The sequence below is a fragment of the Rhipicephalus sanguineus genome, chromosome 6 (genome assembly GCF_013339695.2).
Source record: "Rhipicephalus sanguineus isolate Rsan-2018 chromosome 6, BIME_Rsan_1.4, whole genome shotgun sequence".
Classification (NCBI taxonomy): domain Eukaryota; kingdom Metazoa; phylum Arthropoda; class Arachnida; order Ixodida; family Ixodidae; genus Rhipicephalus; species Rhipicephalus sanguineus.
The window spans coordinates 8,558,455-8,582,412 of NC_051181.1; the positions used below are offsets into that span (position 1 = coordinate 8,558,455).

A 23,958-nucleotide genomic window follows, 5' to 3' on the forward strand; every position below is an offset into this window, starting at 1 on the left:
ATTCAGGTGTGCAAAAAGGGCCCGCAAAAAGTGCCTTTCCCCTTGCGCACTTTCTATGCTTTGCTCTCCGCTCTACCACACACAGACCCAAAGGCAGGCAGTGACGCTGGCCGTCAAATTCTTCAAACGACTTTCAAAAAAAAAAAAGAAAACAAAAATGACCCAAAGGGTATTTTCTGTAGCACTTGGCACGATTTTGTTGAGCATTGCAAATCCTTCACCCGTAGCACTGTACATCGATGCACACTCGTTCCACACACGTTTGTTCAGACTCCATGGCTACAACAACAGTCGGGGGAACTAACAATGCGGCCCAAAGAATGGAGGCTGTCGCTCCTCCAGTCCGTCACGGTTCGGTGCAAGACCTACGGAAATGCACATGCTGCCGCCGCATCGCCGCCACTGCATGACACGCCGTGACAAGTAACTATAGCAACGCCGCCATTGTGCCCAGTGCGTTTTTGGGTTGCTCTGCCCATCAGGTGGCGCAATTCCACTCGGCGTTAGTTTTTCTCTGGCTGGACAATTCTGCCTGCCAGCGGGTCGTCAGAAGCTGCCAGAAAAAATTTGTTCTGGAAGATATCTTGGAGGTTTCTGGTTATCAGACGCCAAAACGAGACGATGCGCGCTTGCCACCATCTTTGTGAGGACTCCACGGATCGCAATGCGGGCGCTTGGGGTCTTCACCTTCAGTAGCCATTACGCCGGCCGTTATCTTTTAAAGCCCGTTCCGCCGTGCGAGATGGTGCGATTACTAGTGGCGGCGAACATACCAGCGCATGTCTCAAGTTAAAACAGAACTCAAACTGATCAGCGCGAGTGTACGACGTAGTACGCGATAGCCGTAAGCAGCTGTCGCTTTCGGGGAAGCGTATCACTTTCGCAAGATTTCGCATATCGTGTTGTACCACGACTGTTACATGCACTGCGAAGAGTTTAGCTTGTTAAGCCTTTAGCGGGGCGGCAGTTTTCTTCACGGACGGGGTGAGTCGAGCGTGATCTTGCGAACGTACGTGATCGTATCCCAAATGCTTATGCTCGAGAGTATCACTTTCGCCCTTCGGCTAACCTAGCCCCATATTTCCGAGCGGTAATGCAGAAAGAATCGACGCTGATGCGTCGCAAAGTTTCGTCCGCTGACACAGCGGTAGCGTTTCTTTACGTTTACGCTGGTTGTCCCAGAGTTCGATTTTGCGATATTCGGGTTGTCTCGGGATTTCAGCACACGTGACCACGACGTTATTTCCGGTCAGGACCGGAACTAGCTGGCTGACCTCTGGCTATCAGCGAGATGCCAGGAGTTCGAAAATCGAAGAGTCCCTTCATGTTTTTTGAAAAATAAATGTATTTTGCCCTTGCACCTCAATATGGGCTTGTCAGCCTGAATTTTTACTGGATTCGGATCGTACGTTTTCCCGGATCGTACGTTTATTTTCAGTGTTTTTTTCGGAAACGTTTTAACGAGGTTCTACTGTATACGGTGTTATTCATTTTTTTTTTCCTTTGGGCCACAGCAATGTCCTAAATGGCTCTGAATGATTGCTCGCACATATTTTAGACATTTGTGACAATACAGGTACTGGTAATTAAACAGCGCATGCAGATGCGAGTAATGAAGGACAGAATGTGCTTTGTCAATATGACAGTCTGGCCCCTTCCCGCTCGTCATACACATTTATTGCACGACAGCTGCACACTAGGCGAAGGAAACTTATTAAGAAGCGTTCGCGAAAATTGTGAGAACTGAGAAACATTTCTGCATACGACACCTTGTTCGCATGAAAGTATTGTTTATATCCTGCAGAACCTAAAACAGCAGCTGTACGGGAGGTGTGTGCTGCAGTATGACACGCAAAGATATTGCTTGTCTGTGTCATTGCGAGTTACCTTGACATTAAAAATAGCATGCCAAACCAGACTTACCCAAACGAACATTCAGCGAGAGTGGCCACTACAACACGAGGATAACCTACATCCAAAAGACGCTTAAGGGACACTAAAGGCAAATTTTAAGTCGACATCGATTGTTGAAATAGCGTTTCAGAAACCTCGTAGTGCTTGTTTCGGGCCAAGGAAATGCTTATTTTGAATGAAAATCATGCTTTAGTGGTGTGCACAGTGTTACCACACTTCAAATCGCGTGCCTCAAAAGGCCTCCCGACATAGCGGTTGCCTTACGCAATGTCACCCACCTTTACTGTGGTTTCTGCTCTGGAGGGCACATTACACAACGTCACATGGACACGGCATTTCGTTGAACTTTCCGTTAGAGCGACTTTCATGAGCATGCAAGGCACACGCAGCAGTGCGCGTTAATGAACCTACCATATAGACGCGACCACACGAGCGGAGTGCAGCCCTGCGTAAACTGAACTTGTGCACTAACCCGCGCCGTCCTCCACTGTAACGTCAAGTTCATATAGTGTCCTGCATTTACCTTAATTTCTTGATTACTAGAGCACTGCTATTTATAATATATTGACGTTTTAGACGTTCTCAAACATTGACCTTTCACTCTGACAAATTTATATTTGCCTTTAGTGTTCCTTTAAGACCAAAAAATCATGGAAGTGAAGAGCTTTTTTATTACATTGTTGAGATCTACAGTTATTCTTTCGCATGTAAAGCCTAACTTGAGTGTTATAAATAAGATCAGTATTTCAGTCCGTAATTTAGATCTGTGCAACGAGTACACGCTGAGCCTGCAATGTTTTTGGGTCACTTATTTAGCTTGTCGGAGTGATATCTCATAATCTAGAACAGCTAGAGCTGCAACTGCTTTTTTTAACATAAAGCCCAAGCTGTGATCACAAAGTGCCGAGAGAAGAATTCTTATATTCTGCTAATATATTCTTTCAGTTTGATTGTTCTGTCTTTATGGTAGTCATGGCACAAACATTGAATTTCGATCATCTGCAGAATGACTATGATTTCATCTGAAAATGGTTTGCAGCGTTGCACTCTGATAATATGCACTTTCTGCTAAAAGTTTTTTTTTGTTCGATTGTTTTGTTCGAGAGAGGCGGCTTTCTGTAGGCTTAGAGATGTTCTGCCATCAAAGATACGGCTATTGTTGTATAACACAATGTTTATTTCTCATGCTAATTATTGTAATTTAGTATGGGAAGCAACGTCACCGAAAAACATTCAGACGTTACTTCTCCTACAAAAACAGCATTGCACCATGTTGCGTGTGTTCCTGATGACAGCCATACAAGTACATTATTTTCTCAGTTTAATGTTCTCCCATTTGATTACCATTATGAGTTTAACCTTGCAATGAAATACAAAGAAAGTTTAAAACGAGGCCACACTGGATTAATTCATCTCTGTAATCTCGGCAAACCACATCATCTCAAATATTTCATTCGAGAGCGAGAAACTTGGGCCATCCCTTTTTCATGAACCATGCATGGAAAGGACAGGCTACTGTGCCGAATATCAGTATTGCTTAACAACCTTGAGGGGGAACACGTAAATCTGGATATTGCTTCGCGTCGAATACTCAAGCAGTATTTTCTTAGCCGTGCGACTGTATGTGAGTAATGTATGCGGTATTTGGGTTTTCTTTCCTGGCTTGTTCCTCATATATGGCGCATCTTTCAGTATTGTTGTGTGTGAGTCGTTTTACGTACTCTTATGTGCCCAGAAATCTGTACAGTTTCACTATGTTACATATGTTTGTGATTTTGTTCTGAAAAGTTTTGTACTGTTCGCAAGAAATGAGAAGTGTGTCTTGGTGTGTATGTTAAAAACAAGAAATGCTGTATATTTGTCAAATGCATGTCAGTGTTCTATTTGTAATGTTTTTCAAGAGATAATTTGTATAGCCATGCACTGCAGTCTTCTTTTTTTTCTGTAGGGGCACGGGCCTTTGTCAAGCCGCTATTATAATGGCTTGACACCTATTACAGTCAACTGCCGATTTTTCGGACTCCCTAGGGACCGCGAAATCGTCCGAAAAATCGGGCAGTCCGAAAAAACAAATTTATGCTTTTTTATTCCGCTTAAGTGGTCAAATCGCCACAGCCACGTCCGAAGTAGCTTTAATGCCTCCCAGTACAATTATCAGGCATTTCAGTGCGCGCCCAGGCTCTCGCAAATACATTCGGTACCTGCCGCGAACCCCGCTTAACTACGTACGTGCCAACTGCCACTTTTACATCTCGTGATGAGCGCCGCTGATAACAGCAAAGCGCAGAATAGATTACGGCTATCTCGCATGAAGCGTTTCTAAACGATGACGCGGAACACAAAGACTGTGGCGGAAGAGCAGACGACTCGTCCGGCATTCCCCGATGCGTGTGCGCATATGCGCACACACATCGCCGCTGATACGCAGCATTTGCTGCCGTATCAAGCCGATCGTTTCTAGTTGTGTGCAGTACATCGCCAACTAAACTGACACCGTCACTTTACTGTTGCTGTATCGTACGCACGCATTTATCATGAAAGGGTTCGTGATGCGCACTTAGTTCTTGACCGCACACGGGCGCGGCAATGGCGAGCTGGTTTCGTCCGCGAAGGCAACGCGTCTATGCGGCGCACTTAGCGGTCTCGCACAAAGAGGCAGCAGGAATGGCGGCGCGGCGCATTTGGGCTCTCGCCTATTAAATGCGTGCAGTACGCATGCAACTGCGCTAGGCCACGTGCACTACCGAGCAGTTAACTGAAGATGCTTATCGTAAGGGTTGTCAGCAATTAAGTCGTACCGGCACGTTTGCCAGCTGCCGCCATCACGGCTCCGTGCATTTCCGCTGCTTATCCGTAACATCGCCGCATGGCGCCGCGATAGCGGCCCCTTTGAATTTCTGGTCTGCTTCACCCCATAACGCTTCGGCATTGCGGCAAAGCTGACTTTCGGACTCTGCTACTGTCGCACACAGATCAACTCGCGTACGCGCTGGTTCAAACCTAAGAGATGATTGACGCGGCAGAGGTGAGGGCTCCAATTAATGCCTTTCGGACCCACAATTCGGGCAGAAAGTCCGAAAAATCGGACACCGAAGAGTTTCAGCGTCCGAAATTTCGGACGTTCTTATACATTGACGTCTATGGGGCTGGTGACGGTGCCGCGATAGTGTCCGAATTTTCGAGCATGTCCGGAAAATCGGGCGTCCGAAAAATCGGCAGTTGACTGTACAGAGGCTATTATAGCGGCTTTTTTGCTCCTGTCCTAGCATTTGTTCTCATGATGAGTGCTAAAATAAAGGAATCTGAATCTCGTAAGCCAGTTTACCCAAATGAAAAATTATTGCATATTTGAAATCAGCACAAAAAACTAAGCAAGTTTCATCAGGTTGGGCATAAAATAGAGCAAACATCTCCACAAGCCATGCCTAGAAATTCAGAGGCAACTCTTTAGTGAAGTTCAGCCTGCCATTTAATTCAAATTGTTCGCTCACTGAGGTAACCATGGATTCAACGTCGTCACCACTACAGAAAAATGCCAGGTCTTTGCCGAACACGCAGCAGTCACAGCGAAAGCTGGAAGAGTGGCCTATCTAGAGCCCGTTTCAAACTCTCTTGGGGCATCTAACACAAATACACTTGCAAGGTGCCCACCACGCCATAAATAAATTTTTGTGAAGTGGGGAAGCACTCACTACGTCACTCTTCGTCACTCTGCGGATAAGCAAGGTACACATCTGTGAGGCTGCACGTGGCCGATGATGAATTATGGTTGAACACTTTGTAGTGGGTGGGAAGCTTTAAACCACACACTCCATGCGCAATTTGCATTGTGTGATGCCCAGTTACGTTGCTCTTCTACCAAGCTACATTACCTACGTTAACAAGATCCCTTGCCCGGCACGAGACCTGTATAGGGCCTTCTTGCAAAGGAGTTTCAAGCAACGCACAGCTCTGTGGCAGAACACTCGACTGCCACGCAGAGGGCCTGGGTTCAACTCGCATTCGATCGCGAATATTTTTTTTAAATGTTTTTTTCGTTTTGCGCGATAGTGGTTACGGACACTGGCGGCATCGGACAACTACGGCAGCACTGTTGTGATCTCATAACAGCTTTCGCCGTAAAAATCAAGTAATCATCCACGTAATGGCAGTACAGTCAAACCTAGTTAATTTGAAGTCACCACGAGAAATCACCAGATTAGGCAGGTTTTCTAATTAACCAAACAAAGAAAAAAAATCCAGCCAGCCCCACTTCGCAAACACTGTCAAAACAGCGAAGCTCGTGCCCGTCCTTCACGAGGCTCTATCGTACTTCCAAGTCTTCCGTTGGTTGGTGCTTAGCTTCAGCCTCTCCTGCACAAACATCGCAGTTGGCTCGGCGACGACATGCCCGTTCTCGCACCAGCCCGATGCTCACGTCGAGCGGCTTCTTCATCGGGAGAACGAGATGTTTGCCATTCTGAAAGCACAAGCTCCCGAACACTGACACGCTATTTTACACTCCACTGTGCATCACTGTCACCCCATCACGGCGTGTTTCTCGAAGGTTCACCCCTCGACATCCTCCGCCCTCGCAGCTTTCGTCCCCTTCCTAGTGAGCCTCCACACCATGAAGCCACGTGATCCCCGCTACCACGACCCCGTACATGAAAGCCTCGACTAAGAACAGGTTCGCTGTTAAAATGGAATCCGGGAAACCTGCGATTACTTTGAGTCATACGAGGTGCTGGTTTATCGTGTCGGGTAGTTTATGGCTCCGAGGGTCACGCTTCCCAGCGATACTCAATCCCGATTTCACCACAACACAGTGCCACATATCGTTCAGCTTTCCTCTCTGGGAGAAAAGAAGAAAGGCTGCTCTAACAGAACTAGCAATGTATGCCTGGAAAACATAACCCCCGGAGTTTTCAAAGCCTTGGGAAGCCCTTTGCCAGCAGCCTCGGCGCACAAGTTACGAAGCAAATGCCAGTCCGAGGTCTGCTTACACTGCGAACTCTCTCACACCGGCCTTCGTTACTTTTTATCGTTCCCAGAAAGAATGGGCAAGTGGTTGCATTGCAACACGTTGACACTGCGAAGCCCTTCTCCAAATGGGTGCTTGTCAGAGACCCCGATAAATATAGAACAGCACTTGACACGCGGGACTGGCAGCCATGAGGCTTGTTTGCTTCACCAATCAATCCTCAACATCACTATGTGGCAACATTGCCCCGTTGCTCCACAGTGCCGTCGTATACCCAAGTTTGCACCAGCACCAAAACCTACAAATTAGTGACGCTGGCACAGGCCACCACTCGAAATTTAGTTAAGTTTGCATTAGAAAACATGGGATTGACGAAAGTAAGAATTAAGCCGGATTTTGAAATATCAGAGTTGGAATTAACTAGGTCTTACTGTTTTTAACTATTTACTCAAACCCATAGAGTTTCATACAATAACCTAGAGAGGAAACTGCCACTGCGATCGTTCAACCATCAAGGGAATGATGGGAAGCACAGGCTTCGGATTGCATAGCGTTAGCTAGCAAACTGTTGACTGATCTTCTACAGTTTGTTTTGTTCTTCGCGAGGCGTGGGTAGTGGGGTGCATCTCAAAGCACTCAAGCTGTGCCTTTGTTATTCAAAGAGGCTGAAGACCACTAGATCTCTTGATTTACTGCGACGTTGCAGCTTTACAGGTTGTATATCACAATTTTAGTAAAGCGTCGTGCACTCACCGCTGCGCATAGATGTAGCGTCCCATGCCAGTGCAGGAAATTAGTTCACGTTTTTTTATAAGCGCGTCTTGCCAAAACTCGTTCAAATCGGCTGCGGAACAACGGCGAAGTTAAGTAGATGCATCGTCACGCTCCTATGACTTGACTTCACAACAAAACGAGACATGCATTGGAGGCAGACCACTTGGACAGACGCGCCTGGCATCGCAGCAGACGATACGTTAAGTGTTTCTCACTCAATACAGTACTGTTATTTCCATAAATAGATAATGCGTACTTCCAAGGAAAAAATAAGCGTGTTTGTTTTCAAGTGTCGTAAAAAAATAATTCATTATTTGGTGATGCCAAATCTGGAATACAATTGCAGAGCAATGTGAATTTGTACAGGTTTCACTTCCATCTCACGGTCACGCAAACTTTTTGCAATAAGTTTTATGTACAAAAGAATCAAGCACGTTTTAAGTGGAAATAATTTCATATCACTTTGTTTTACCCTCTGAAAACAAGCGCTGCGAATGTCAAGAACCTAATCCATCCGAAGCAAGTCCGAAGCCTGTACTTCCCATCCTTCCCATGGTGGTTGAAGCGCGGAAGAAGCAGTGAATGCGATAAGTACACGCCGTAATGTTACATGAACGAGGGCTAGCAGCTAACTTTTTTTGCTCCGATCTCACTCAACTCTACAAAGCGCTGGTGTATGGCAATACAGTATAGACCGCTTATAACGTAAGTCGCCGGAGTCGCGAATATCCGCACTATAAGCGGTACCGCACTATAACCAAAACAACCTTCTTCAAAGGCTGCATTTGCGCAAAACGTGTTGAGCATGTAGCCTCGCGTGTCCGATAATCGACATATGCGATTTGGGGCACTTACAACCACTTAAATCTCCGAATGTTCAAAAATTAACCGCCAAAGACCCGCATTGCCAACGAAATGAACACGGGGAAAAAAAGCAAACAAAACAAAGTGCCATCGCGGAAATTCGCTGACTACGTTTCAGGCCATCTCGAGGTATGCGCATTATACAGAAACCATGTCGAATCGCGACTGAAATTTCACGTGCTGAGCGGTACCGATCGTTCGATTTCACGGGCGCGCACGCGATGTCCAAGACATTGCAATCGAATCCGAAACCACCATTCGAGAGTTGCATGTGGCAACCATGCCCTCGTTTTCATTAACGATATAATTCTCTTCCCTTCAAGTGCAGCCATCGCAAAAAGTTTTGTTGATTCCGCACCAAACCGCAACTTTTATCGCCCGCGACCGCTACCGAAAAGCAACCAACGCTGATTAGGCCTAGCGTGTGGTTCAGCATGTTGTCGTGGGAAGTTTGTCCAAGACAACATGAAGATCGGACGTCGAAAAGATCGCACTCAAGCACTAACCCAAGAACAGCGCGCGCGTGACATGAAGTTTGTGTTCGCGGCCGGGAGATCAACGGCGACAAAAGCCCGCCAAGCTCGTTTAAGTCCGCGCACTGGCAGAAAAGGCGAAGGCTCGCGTCATAAAGCCGCAAAACTTTTCAATTTGCGGACGAGGTAGCAAACGCGATATCTGTAGCAAGTGTGATAACGACGACGCTTTTACCGACAGGAAACTTACTTTAAAGCACACTTGATGAGGACGCGATCATACGTTCCACGCGTAACGCGCTGTCGGCAAGCGACCGCGGAGCCTTGCCACCTTGCCACCGCCGGTGCAAGGGCTACTCCGTCGCCTAGGCAACCACCATCCTTCCCCACTCGGCGAGCCCGCACAGCGCTGCCGCGGTCTTTTTCCTCCGCCCCTCGTAACGACCTCGTCGCTCCCTCCCCAGCGGTGTACCTCCTTTGAGAACCGCACTCGCTACCGCGTTTGTCAGAAATATTTTCCCGCAACCGCATTATAAACGGTATTTCATCTTGGGGGACTGCACAATAAGCGGTATGCGTATACATGCGGTTCTATGGAAGGGTAAACGGGAGTTGAAAAAGACCGCATTATAACCGGTCCTGCACTATATGCGGTTACGTTACAAGTGGTCTGCACTGTACGCCCGCTCCCGGGAGAGAAGTGGTTTTCGGTCAGTTTGTCGTATCAGTAATCAGCAGTGAGATCACAGCACTCACAGCGCGTAGAAGGTATACGAGCCGTTCGCCGGAGGATGTCTGCCGAAATAGCGCGCGTGCCAGCGCTCCCGACCGCGCCCTTATAGTCAAAGTTCACAGATGCTGCTCGAGTTACGCAGTCCCTCTCCCCAGACATCCCTTCCTGCTCCTTCGCCCAGCAAATGACGGGTGGGGCGTTTCCTTCTGCTTGGTGAGCAATCGACGGCAGGCCTCGCACGTGGGTTGATGTTATTCCGTGGGACGGAGATGTCCAGCTTGTTTCATCTCTGCTTTAGCCATGTTCCTTGCCAACGCTTGCGTACTTTAACTCGCGGGTAGAACATACTATGCGCGGAGCGATGTGATCGATTTAGTTTATACGGAACATGACGGCGACAGTCAAAACCTGTCCTGAGTGTCTATACAATTGATAGCGCAATAAAAAATATACAAAAACCGTCGAAGCGGGCTCGCCTTTTTCCTGGAAAGCTGCATCGTCTCCGCTGTAAAGAGTGCGTCCGTTGGAAGAATCATATATTCCGGCACCTTTTCCATCGGTTTCGTTCTCACCTTCAATACCTTTCTTACAGGGGACATCTCGCCACTTATTTCTTCATAAAGCACGCGTACAATGTCAGCACTAAGCGTTGAACCTAGCATGATTCCGCGTTTGTCGAGTACAGTCTCTGCATGCGCAGTCACAAACTCACAAAATGGAGCGATACCAGTTAATCGCGCACGATAGTCATGCGAGAGAAACAAGAGCGGGTGGGCGGCTGCATAGCAAAGCAGTATGGGAGGCAATTGAGAACTGTTATTTCTCGTATATGAACCAGTCGAGAGTATGTACCCTGATGATGTCACATGAATCACTGTTCTGGCATCACGAAGTGCACCAAAAGACAAGAAACGCCAAGAGAGAGTAACGCGCTCGTTGTTTTTGTTTTCTGTTGTATTTTCAGAGGCTGTTAGGGGCCCTTTATAAAAACAGGGCGTGCAAACACGGACACAGGAAAGTAGTCAAGATGCCAGAAACGCCGCTAACGACTGAAAAATGACACAGCGGCGGATGCGAAAGTAGACACAGATTATTCATCTGCGCATTCCCACGCAAGAGGCCATACCTATCAATCAAGTGCAAGTACTGGTCTACGTGTGAGATAGCTGTTCACTCTCTCGACTTTTCTCTTATGTCCGTGTTTCCACGTCATGTCTTCTTAACATGAATACCTACCAACTAGCTCAGCTATATTCTAAGTTTGCCATTCTCTTTACTTCTGTATCTACTTCTCGATTTACTGGAGTAAGAATAAAAGGAAAGTCTACTAACGCACCGATATATATATATATATATATATATTTTATTTATTTACGCACAGTGTACTAGGTGCAAGACTAAGAATATGCTATCCAACGAGTTCGGTCATCGCCCTTTAAGGCTGGAGTACGTGGCAGCGTTAAGGTCAGGCAATAGTCGTCATATTTCTGGAGAAGAAAAAGATACAACTTCTGGGGAGCTATTCTCGATGCGTTCATTCAAAGGAGATGTCCACAGTCCATTTCGGCAGAGCGCATTCAGTGATTCGAAAAAGCGGTTAGCCGTGATGTCACCTCGCTCTTGACCACGTCGCCGTACCGAACCCACCAGCACATTCCTAGCGTAAGAAGAGAGTGGACGAAATGCACAGAACCAGGAACTTTGCAAGTCTGAATTTGCATATGAATGTGTCCCAGATGTTTGAGAACGATGCAGGGAATGCGTACCGACCTTACAGCTGCGTTAGACGAGCAGCTGCATTAAACCTAAATCGATGGCTAACACGATCAAAAGACATGTGCACCGAAAATCAGATCTCTGAGGGCTGCGTTCGTTGCATTGAAGGGCATTCCGTCCCTATCAGGGGGTGCGCTTCTCGCCGAGCTCCCGCTATTCAGCGGCCGCTACAATTCATTACATGGACACATCGAGAAGAGCTCCTCCGGCGATGTGCTCTATTTTATTTCGAGATTCCCCATTCGAGTTAAAAGAAAAGACTAAGGGCGGCGTGCCACAATTATTGCGCGGCGGCGGCGCGAGCGGCGTGACCAAAAACAGGCGGCGGCGGCGCACACCTCTACTTTAACGTGCACCTAAATCCAAGTACACGGGCCTCGGGCATTTTAGCCTCCACCAAAAATGCGACCGGGATTCGATCCCACAACTTTCGGGTCAACTGTTGAGCACCAAGGCCAACCTGGCAGGTGTATCTCGTACCATGAGTGCAGCCCGCTCAGAACGAAGGCCAGCCAGTGCTCCATTGGCACAAGCCAGAGATTGCTCCAGGGTTGCCACCTGCTGCGTGGAGGAGCGCAGCTGCAGGGACAGGGAGTCCCTCTCTGCAACGGCCGACTGCTTCTCGGACTCCAGCAAGCTGCACAAAGACAAGCCGTATGAGTTTCCCCTGTGCAAGCTACACGAAAAAAGAAAATGGCAGCCCACTGCAACTCTGATCACACACACATCATGGAAATACGAACGACGACGTCGTTGGAACTGCCTATAAAAGATCGCCTGCAGAGCTACAGCTTCGGGCAGACCAGGCAGCGGCACGTGGTCGCGAAACCCCCTTCTTTGCTTCGTGCCGGTTAGTGCCGTCTACAGCAGCTTTTGTAGGGACTATCGTGGCCTTCTGGTCCTGCCGTGCCCCCAACAGTGCACAGTGGAACCTCGTTAATGCGCACCTGCCGGGAACGCCGCATAACTACGCACTAAACGGTAGTACGCATTAACCACCAAGTAAAAATTTGCATCTCCTCGCGTACATCATCGCCGCCAGCAAAGAAATAAATACATTGCCACAGCAAATATTGCCTAAAGTACCCACTGCAAAGCCTTTTGTTTCTTTTTGCCAAACTGGAGAAAAGATTCTGGTACTCTCGCCCAACCGTCCGATAGTGCCGATAGCGCGCGGTGGCGACGCCAAGGAGCATTTCGGAACTATTAAAGGGTCCAGTATACGCAGTGACCGATGTAGCGACAGAACGGACAGTGTCGGCTTTCCGCGATATATGTGTGACCGTCTGTACCGCGATCTGCTACTAAACGAAAACTGACGCAGTTCCAGTGAAACGCGGTACGGCTGCGTGGAGCCGATCGTCTCCTGGCTAGTTGCGTGCAGCGTGTCGCCTTCTCGGCTCAAGCCGTCACTGCCGGGCCGCCGGGCGGCTTGCTGTACCGCACGTGCGCGTTTGTCGTGGGAGTGTTCTTCATACTCACTTCGCTCCAGACCGTGCACAGATGCGGCGATGAGCACAGATTAGCTTGTTCGCAGGGGTGAGACGGCTGAAATCGATTTGGGAGCAGTTTTGGGAGCAGCAAAATTTCAATTTAGGAGCAGGAGAACCTTGTTTGGGAGCAGTTAGTGGCATTTATTATGTCGTTTTTGGAGCTTAAAAAAAGCAAATTTGTAGCAACTTGGAGGAAGAAACGCACATTTTAATCGGCTTAGAATACACAACGTTCAAAGAGCCTTTGGAGAAAGCTTTTTTTTAACAGATTATTGCCAGGTATGAACTACACTACCTTTTTACAAACTACGCAATTTATATAACCCGGGTAACAACATATGAAATAGATGAAAAAAGTTTGTTAACTAGGTTAACTTTACATTTGAAAATAAAAAAAGAAAAAACATCACATTTTTCAAATAATAAAAAAACTGATTGCACAAGAATTGTAGTCACATAGCAGTAGGTCTTTGAATGGTCAATGAACGATTCTTACTAGCACGCGATTGCGGCGATGCCTTCACGTGTAACATCAAGAAAGAACAAAAGCGGTATGACGGCCAGCGATGAACGCATGGGAGGGGGGGGGGTCACATATACTATTTACAACCACTCAGAGGCGATTACCACAGCACTATGGAAGCCTCCATTACAAAGGCGCGTAGAAGGACACGCCTGGGCGCGTTAACATGTTCTGCGAACCTATCCCTGGCGCTGCTTCTTAAAGTTACGTTTTCCCATGCTGAAACTGATGCAGGCTTGAAAATTCTTGCTTGCGGGGTCGTTTCGGCGCAGTTCGGCGCAATTTTTGCAATTTTTATGCTTTCGGAGCAGCTTGGCGCAGGAAAACGGAATCGTATCAAAAATGCGCAATATGCGCAGCTGTCTCACCCCTGTGTTCGGTTAACGCGGCGATGACGAACTTCCTGCAAGTGATGCGCACTCCGCGACGCTCTAGCGGTCCTGGCAGCGGACGGAAGCGCGTTTGGGTTGTCACCCAATAAAAGCGTGCAGTATGGTTACAACAGCGCTACGCTTGCTGAACCGTACGCGTGCGTTTAGCGGGATAGCGTCTATGCAAAGAGGTTTCTCGTCACCCACGACTAGCAATGCTCAACTCCACAACAGCGAGCTGCTTTCGTTTCTACAAAGCGGCACGCGCTTGAACACGGCCCCGCACAATGAGGCGGCAGAGATCGGCAGCCCAGCGCGTTCAGGTTGTCGCCTATTAAAAGCGTGCAGTAGGCTTAAAGCAGTGCTGCACCGCACGCGTGCCAGAGCAGATATCTGAAGATACTTATTGTGATAAGGTTGTCGGCGATAAGTCATGCTGGCGAGTGGCGCGTTCATCGGTGGCCGCCACCTCACCTTCGTTCTTTCCTTATGCTTACCCGCAAAGGCGTCGCCGCAATCGCACAGAAGTCTGAATCAGTGATCGACTGATCTACGCAGTTCTCGAAAAGACTGAAAACCTTTGGCGGCACAATGTGGAGTCGGGAAGTTCAGCGGCGCAGTAAAATTTTATGGCACAAAACGTTATCGCGGTACGCCAGGTACGCACTAACCGGGAGGCGTAGGACGAAGCACTACGGCTTAAGCGGCCAGCGAATACATTAGGCTCTATGAGACTCGGTCGGGGATTCGTCGCAACTACGTTTTAACCTTTAGTACGCTTAAAGCGGGTACGTATATAACGAGGTTCGGCTGTATTACGATTGCCTATGATGTATTCTCTGTGTGTACGCTTCTTTTAACGAGATAGTGTTAAAAAGCTCGTTTCGCAGAAATTCCCGTGTCTGCATTGGTGAGTGAAAAATCATCATATAGAGGCGGCGGCGGCGTGGCTGTTTTGATAACATATGAAATTCGAGCGCCACTGGTATGTCAGATAGATAACCACGAAAGCGTTACTTTGAAAGTGTTTACGCTCGGGGTGCACTTTCTTGTTGCCAGCAGTTCATCGACCTCCCCATGCAACATCTCGGTTTCTGCATGATCTATGCAACCACTTACGGAAATTTTCACGTAATGAAGTAATCATTGTCGGCTGCTTTAACTTACCTTCTTTAACTGGCACAATCCATTTTCAAAAACCGGTCGATGTACGGATGTTAGATTGTTGCTTGATATGCTAAACCTGGATGAGCAACAAGTAGTAACAGAGCCTACGCGAGTTCGTGTGCACCGTATTCAATTCTAGATCTTGTTTTTGTTGCTAGGCCTATTGAAGAATTCACCGACTCTGAATCCCGGTATTTCCGATCATTCTATAGTGTTATCGTATAGCGTTGAAAAACCCTGTAATTCGCACCGCGAAATTGCTTTTGTAAAAGACTTGACGTGCCAGGAATGAGAGCGTCTTGGATCATCTTAAACTAATCTTTAGCAGCTTTCAAGGTTCAGATGCTGATAATCCTTGGGTTCAATTTAAACAGACCTGCAAGTATTGTCTCAATAATAGGGTACCTAACAAAGCTAAGAGAACAAAAAAATCGAATCCCTGGATGATGAGCGAGAGGTCTTACGATTAAAAAGAAAGCTTTAGCACCTTAGAAAAAGAAGAGCATCTACAAACGTTAATACTGCTCGAATTGCCCTTAGTGAAACATTAAAACGTTCTAAATGGCCTTATTTCAACATAGATTACCAAATTTTCTAAAGGAATCCACTCAGAAGTTGTGGAATTTCTTGAATTGAAAAAGAAAGAAGTCTGTTAATGAAATTCAAATCGATGGTGTTCAAATTGATGACAAGTTCCATTAAGGAACATCTTATTACGTATTTTTACAGTGTGTTTTCCGTTCCTTCAGAAACAATCAGTCTTAAACCTGCATCTTGCACAGACTATGAAGGTGCTGTAGGGTGATTCCATGAGAGATCGAACATGCCTGTCCGGTCGATATTTTTGTTTTGTCTGGGTTTTTTATATGTTATGTGGGCACATTCAAAGTGCACGGAACCAAAAATTTTATTTCCAAGAAACACTCCCAGCACGCCAGAAAAATATTTGAAGGTGGCCATGCGGGCGTCCTGTTTTAGCTCACCTCAATACTTTCGGATTTCATGGCCGAATTTAACGCGAACTATAAACGTTGTGTCGAAAATTTTTCCGTTGGTTTTAGTACGCATTACTATGAATTACATTCATGCTTTCTTTATGCCGTCCTCAAAAGGAAAAAAATGTGAAAAAATGCTAAACACAGCCCAAATTAAAAAAGTTTGCCAAGTTTGGTGCGCCTTGGCGCGTTTCCTATTTCACACAGAAACTCCGAAACAGTGTCAAGTATAGAAAAGAGCCTTTGAAACATTTCTGCGGAAGATCACTTTCCTACGAGCAGTGCAAAAGAAGAAAAAAATAGTTAAGAAAGCGAGTTTTTTCAAGAAAGCTGACTTTCAAAAAAACGAAATAAAATAAACTCTGGTCTCAATTTTGACTACAATTTTTTATCGAAGAGTGCTTATGTCCTCATTTGCTTTGTTCACGTGATATAACGGGCCAAAATGACCCTTGCTGTGTGTGCTCACTCCAGTGCGATTGATGATTGTTAGCTTGCATCGTGCATAAATCTACAGTTTTAATTATTTTGCTGAAGCAAAGCCTTGCTCTGGTGTCTTGTCAAGAAAAATTTATTCTCAGATTATATTTGTGTCTAGCGTGTGTGGGGGTGGGCTGCTGCCGCTCTTTAAAGGGCTAACGCGTGCACAGTTTGCAGCCTACAACCTCGTCTACAAGCATCAGAGGAAAGAGCCTTTGAACAGGTGGGCGCACCTGTTCAAGATATCAATAGCTTCTTTTTCCTGAAGAAATGCTTGGTCTACCTCATCGCGGTTAGATGTGGGCAGGTTTTCCTTGAGGAGCGTAAAGCAATGCTAGCAGACCTCGCAGGTGTCGCGAAGATCCTCAGCCTATGACATTGGCTTCTGGAGGTAGGCAACAACAAAAACAGCAGCGAGAAAAAAATTTGTGCAACGAAAATGTTTTTCTCAGCACTCTTCGTTTTGTGAATGTGTAAATAATCGGCACAGAATACTCGGACCGAGCCATGGGCCAAGCGCATCACGTGTAGTGATGACAGCTAGGCCAAGTCAAAGCATTTAGCGCCGCACACATTGTCTCACTTCTGCGCTGCTGTCATGAGTGAGTTTCCAGAACTGCTACCTGTTTCACATTTTATGACCAATGGTGTCTAAACGCTTTGGTGCTGTGATAATTAATTTGTGGGCCACACTCGTCAAAATTAAGGATAATGTCCGCCTAGCGCCACCAGTGACCTCTGCTGTTCTCGACGTGGGAAAGCACTTTAGTAAAGTGCTGACAAAACATAAATTGGACAGCTTCGGCCACTTGAGGCTTAATCATGCCGCACCACACGTTTTCTGGCTGCTGAAACGCTGAGGTAAAGGTCGAGATGATACAGAAAGGCGTTATTTGCAACGCCGAAAACATCTGACAGCGGGAAGCGAAATAAACAGTTCAGAAATCACTGAGATAACATTTTACAAATGTTCATGAAGAGTGGTAAGCGCGACTAGACAGGGACGAAGAAAGAAAACAGACAAGGACACAGCGCTGACACAAATGTTGTTTAGGCACAGTGCACGTCGAATGGGGAAGATGGTTAGAGCGTACAATGCACGTAATGGAGGGGAAGCAAGCAGGCAGTGAGAAAGCACCTCCATAACAGTGCGCCTGCCGATTGTGGCATTTAGTTGGCCTGTTGCTGCATACAGATGCTTTGTTTGCTGTGCAAGGCGAGTTTTGGCAAGGTCACTTAAGCCATGTGCTCGCGGTGTCTTGCGTGCTCCTGATTAGCGAATAATGGCGAGGTAAGTTGAAGTTGTAGGCTGCAAACTGTGCACGCGTTAGCCCTTTAAGCTGTATTCACACGACGGACGAAATCGCGATTCAAGCCTGCGGACTGCGTACTTCGTCACCATACGTCAGCCGTTCCCGCGTCCCGGCTTCGGTCCGCGCGGAGCGATTCCTGAAACGACGGAGGCCCAAATCACAGTTGGGATCCTCGGGGATCAATGCCGAAATCCTCGCTTGTAGCGTGAATTCTCTCCTGTGAGTCCTGTCGTGTGAATGCTGGCTGCGGAGAGATCCGAATCACGTCACGTGTCACGTGACTGATCCGTCCGCGATCACGTCCGTCGTGAGAATACAGCTTTAGAGAGCAGCAGCAGCCCACCCCCGCACACGCTAGACACAAATATAATCTGAGAATACATTTTCCTGGACGACAAGACACCAGAGCAAGGCTTTGCTTCAGCAAAATAATTAAAACTGTAGATTTATGCACGATGCAAGCTAACAATCATCAATCGCACTGGAGTGAGCACACACAGCAAGGGTCATTTTGGCCCGTTATATCACGTGAACAAAGCAAATGAGGACATAAGCACTCTTCGATAAAAAATTGTAGTCAAAATTGAGACCAGAGTATTTCATTTCGTTTTTTTGAAAGTCAGCTTTCTTGAAAAAACTCGCTTTCTTAACTATTTTTTTCTTCTTTTGCACTGCTCGTAGGAAAGTGATCTTCCGCAGAAATGTTTCAAAGGCTCTTTTCTATACTTGACACTGTTTCGGAGTTTCTGTGTGAAATAGGAAACGCGCCAAGGCGCACCAAACTTGGCAAACTTTTTTAATTTGGGCTGTGTTTAGCATTTTTTCACATTTTTTTCCTTTTGAGGATGGCATAAAGAAAGCATGAATGTAATTCATAGTAATGCGTACTAAAACCAACGGAAAAATTTTCGACACAACGTTTATAGTTCGCGTTAAATTCGGCCATGAAATCCGAAAGTATTGAGGTGAGCTAAAACAGGACGCCCGCATGGCCACCTTCAAATATTTTTCTGGCGTGCTGGGAGTGTTTCTTGGAAATAAAATTTTCGGTTCCGTGCACTTCGAATGTGTCCACATAACATATAAAAACCCAGACAAAACAAAGATATCGACCGGACAGGCATGTTCGGTCTCTCGTGGAATCAGCCTGTATCGCTGCCAGCTATTGTGGCTATGCTTCTTAACCTGAAGACAAAAGCATCATCTGGCCCCGATGATGCATTCCTTCGTGAATATGCTGAAACAGTTGCCCCATTCCTCGCGTGCATTTTTCGTGCATCTTAGTCATCTTCAGATCTACGCAGTTGACTGGCAAACGGCACGTGTGGTGCCCGCACACAAGAAAGAGGAGGCTGCGCCGGTTACAAACTATCGTCTGATCTCGCTCACTTCTTCCTGCTGTAACATTATTTAACATATCTGGCTAATTAAGTTTTTAACAGATGGCATTCTCTCTTCATTTCAGCATGGACACAGAAAAGGCTTTTCTATGGTCGTGCACAGTCATGGGCACGTTACCAGTGAAAAGTAACAGTGTTACAGTTAGTTACCTAAGCCAAAAAAGTAACTGTTACAGTTACAGTTACTCTGAAAAAGTAACGTCGTTACTTTTCCGTTACTGTATAGAATATGTAATAGATCACAAACCAAATGATAGGATTTATTTAATGAAAAAATACGACGGCATGCGCGGGTAGTCAAAATTGCGCATTGTAAAACCATAGACGAAGGAAACCAAAAAGATGGCCCAACACCAGCCTTCTTTGTGTGAGCCTCATTTTGTTGCATCAATTTATTTGTTCATGCACCGCTGGTGAAAATGGACTTTATTTGCAAATAATAAACGTCCTTGGACACTAGAAGTGGAAAGCATAGTTGATGCACTGGAACGACAGCATTATCCTAGGACGTTTATAGTGATACCCAGAAGCGCATGCGAAAAAGAGCGGGGAGTGCGTCACGAGTCAAGACAACGCCCATTGTGTCTATTGCCTACGTTCAAGGTGTATCAGACCCTGGTCGGGGGCTCTGCGTCCGCTGAGAGCAAGCTCTCCTTAGAACAAGTGTTCGTGAAAATTACAAGCGCGATGCGGGGATCGCGACGCGACTTAACATCGGCGAAACGAGCAGGAAAGAATCGACAAACGGGATATTGCTAAAGCAACTGATGCAACGCGTTCTAAAACGGGGCTTGTTGGACACTGCTGGACAAGTGTACATAGCTTTGACCTAAACAGTGCGATAACGCTGGCTCGCGAACAAAGTTGAGTGGCGAGAAAAAACTCCAAAGATGTTTTAAAAATGATTCGCTAGTTCACGGTATTTCTGACTCTCAACCGTTTTGCGCTCTGCTGCTTTCTAGCCGCCTATCAAACACGATTAGCTCGGAGCTTCAGACCAAGGAGACTAAACTTGGCGTCCTAATGATTCACCGGTAGTCCAAGAGCAGCTCAAGCTCAAGTGACCAAAAGGATAGATATGTCGAAGAAAAAAAAACGGACCTGAACTTAGCGACCTCCCCTCCCAAACTGCGAGGGGAGCGGTGCTGTGGAAAGGTGAAAGGTGGAGAGGATATGGGAAAGTAACTGTAACGCTATTTCCCGTTACAGTTACTGCGTAAAAAAGTAACAGTGTTACAGTTACAAGTTCCTCTCACTTAAAAGTAACTAGTTACAGTTACAAGTTACTGAAAAAAGTAACTAGTTACCGGTAATGTGTTACTAGTAACTAGTTACTGCCCAAGACTGGTCATGCAACTAACCACAGTTTTCAAGCGTTCTTGACAAACCTGGTCAACCGGGTGTTAGTTTTTTTCTGGACTTCGAAAAAGCTTTCGATCTTGTTTCACATGAAAAGTTCCCCTCCATCGCGCCTGCTGCCACTTTTTTATGTAGCGCCATCTATTGTTTCATCGCCGCCACACATTTCCGGAAGGAGGTTCTTGAGCCACTTCATTCCTCACATCTTGTTTCTGCACACGCGAGAAAGCAGATATTTCCTTCTTCGTTTCACAAGTGTTGTTCGTCCTAAGCTGCCTGCCGCCGAGTGAGTTTTCGCTTCGTGTCGTGAGGGCATGGGCGGGCATGGGGCGGGTGCATCAACCGGACAAGCAGCAGGAACATCATGGCGGCACCTGGGCTTTCGCTGGGCGAGGAGCCGGTGTAACGGGGGGGAGAGCACAAGTTGGCACTACTTAAACTAGCCGGCAGAAAACGCATGGAGGGGCTTTAGTGTAAACAATAAGACATGAAGCTAAATGAAACAAAAAGGTATACATGCTTGGACTAACAAAGAAAATACATAAACGGCCATTTTCTTAGTCTTTCTGCTAATCCCCTAGTTGAGGTAAATGAATATAAACATATGGAACAACCTCAGTTGGGATTCTCTTATCACTATCATAAGTGCTTCTTTTCGCAAATTTTGTATTCTGCGACACAAACTAAAACAGGCGCCCCCAGAAACTAAACTTCATGCATTATGCCACGTGCGCTTCTTTGTTATTTTTATGTAAGTAGTGGGTCGCTGCCTTGCGCAAGCCGTGCCCTAATGTCTGGGAACCTTCCAGATTATTTTATAATCTTCTGATAGGCTTGAGGGCGCAAACGCGAGCAGTTGAGATTATTCTGGAACTAACGCAGCCACCACCGATAAGGCTGGAACGTCCGATGCCACAAGTATAAATGCTTACGTGCCTCACTGCAGATCAGATTATTGAGGGCCGATGCTCCGTTCGCCGCTATTAGTATACAGCGTGCACTACTTCCAGATTGACTTTCCAGATTGCGTGCACTACTTTCAGATTGACTCCCTTTCCCAGCCACAATTTCGGCCAAATAAAGAGTTACGTATTTCCGAGTTCTGCTAGAGTCTTCACCGTCACAACCACGTGACAATATAAAGCCCTCATTAGGCCTAAATTGGAATACGCTTGCAATGTCTGGGATCATCACACCAACCACAATACTAATGCACTTGAAATGGTTCAGCGCAAAGCTGCGAGATTTAACAAAAGTAATTGCTGGGCGAGTTGGCTCATAATCTTGGATTGCGCGAACTAGACCAGGACGGAACATGAATGCACCGGACAGGAACTACTCGCAACTAAGCTTTATTCAGAAAAGTATCCCTACATATTGCCATGCGCGCTTCTTTTGCTATGTTTATGTAAGTGATCCGTTACACGTATAATCACTGTCTTGCGTAAACCATGCCTGAATGTCTGGGAACCTTCCAGATTATGTCAGAATCTTTTTATAGGCTTGAGCGCGTAAACGCAAACAGTTGACTTCATTCTGGAATGAACGCAATTACCAGCGATAAGGCTCGAATGTTCGCTGCCGCATGTATAAATGCTGACACACCTTACCGCTGAGCAGTTTATCGCCGGCTGATGCTCTGTTCACCACTATCAGTGTGCAGTGTGTATTGCTATAGGTTGACCTGCCGTTTCACGGCCACAAGTTCGGCCAAATAAAGAGTTTTATTTTGGACACGCCGACTGCTGCCTTCGTCAGCGTCACGACCACGTGACATCTGGTGGAGGTGCTTCCCGGTCTATGTACCGAACGCACCCCTCCAGCCGTCAGCCAAGCCCACGCCGTCAAGGTAACCATCGACACCAACCCTGACCAGCGAACCAGCCGCAGGCAGCAAGGTCTTGCACCAGAATACAGACCCCTACCCGACAAGACCAGGATCGCAATGAAGACAATGACAGCCACTGTGGCGCCTACAACAGTTGTCATGCATCAACCGAGAGAGCAATCAACATTCCGCAGATCACCCTGCGATGATCCAGAAAGCTGGCTGGAGGCATACGACCGGGTCTCCACATTCAACAACTGGGACTGCAACGAGAAGTTATGCCATGTCTACTCTGCCGTTGAAGATGGCGCGAGGACCTGGTTCGCGAATCGAGCCCACGCTAGCATCATGGGACCTCTTCCGCACCAGATTTCTGAACACCTTCACGAGCGTCATCCGGAAAGAAAGGGCTGAAACCCTTCTCGAGACCCGTGTACAGCTCCCCAACGAGATCATCGGGCTGTACACCGAAGAAATGACTCACTTATTTCGCCATGCCGACGCCGCCATGTCCGAAGAAAGAAAGCTTCGCTTCCTGATGCGGGAGTGAAGGAAGAACTTTTTGCTGGACTTGCGCACAACTCGCCAAAGACTGTCTCGGAATTCGTTTTGGAGGCCACAACAATCGAAAAGGCGCTAGAAATCCACACTAGGCAATACACTATAACTTCATTATAACAAAGTCACATCTGATATGAAAATACCTTCGTTATATCTAAAAATTCGCTATAAACATGCATTCATAACACTGCATCTATGACAGAACAATTTTTCATTTACATCGTTATAACCGATAATTCGTTATATCCGTGTTCGTTATATCACGGTTTGAGCGTATAACCTAGGCTTGTGCGAATATTCGAGCACTTCGAATATTCGAACGAATATTACAGTATATTCGAATTCACTTCGAAACGAATTTAAATTCTAGGAAATTTTGAAGTATTCGAAATGAACGAATAGACGTATATAAACCGCATGCAACCCCTGTAAAGGTGGTTTCACTGCAGTGGAGGTGTGCTATACCGTGAATACACCTTTCCAGGAGAAATCCGCACTGCCGCGAAGCCCCACTTCAAGGTTAAATGAACATCCAGTAAAACCTCGTTAATTCAAAGTCACTGTGACTGTGAAAAGTCTAAGCGGGTTTTCGAATTAACCAAACATCAGTGATGCTACCGAGGACCTCTGATTTGGAGCAATTTTTGGAGCAGCAAAATTTCCGTTTTGGAGCACTTTGGAGCAGCAAAATTTTCATCTTGGAGCACTTTGGAGCAGATAATTTTGCATCTGGGAGCACTTTGGAGCAGCGAATTTTACATCCTGGAGTGCAATACAGAAGCATATTGCATTAACATTCAAGCACCTCAGTATTATTATGGGGCTCTTATGAAGGCTAGAAATATTTCGATTCATTGCAAATCTCATGGAAAAAATCATCCCAGGAGCATAGGCGTGCGCACAGGGGGGCAGGGGGGGGCGGCCGCCCCCCCCCTTATCACCTAAGAGGGGGGGGGGGGCGCAAAATCTGC

The 23,958-nt window shown here is 46.6% G+C and overlaps 1 protein-coding gene across 1 annotated transcript in view; it reads right to left on the reverse strand.

The window, feature by feature from the left end:
* Positions 1–23,958, reverse strand: part of LOC119395588 (kinesin-like protein KIFC1) — a 273,777-nt gene that overhangs the window by 174,899 nt on the left and 74,920 nt on the right. The window contains exon 7 of the mRNA XM_037662566.2: positions 11,978–12,134. Coding sequence (XP_037518494.1) covers positions 11,978–12,134 — 157 coding nt within the window. The remainder of the gene's footprint in view (positions 1–11,977; positions 12,135–23,958) is intronic.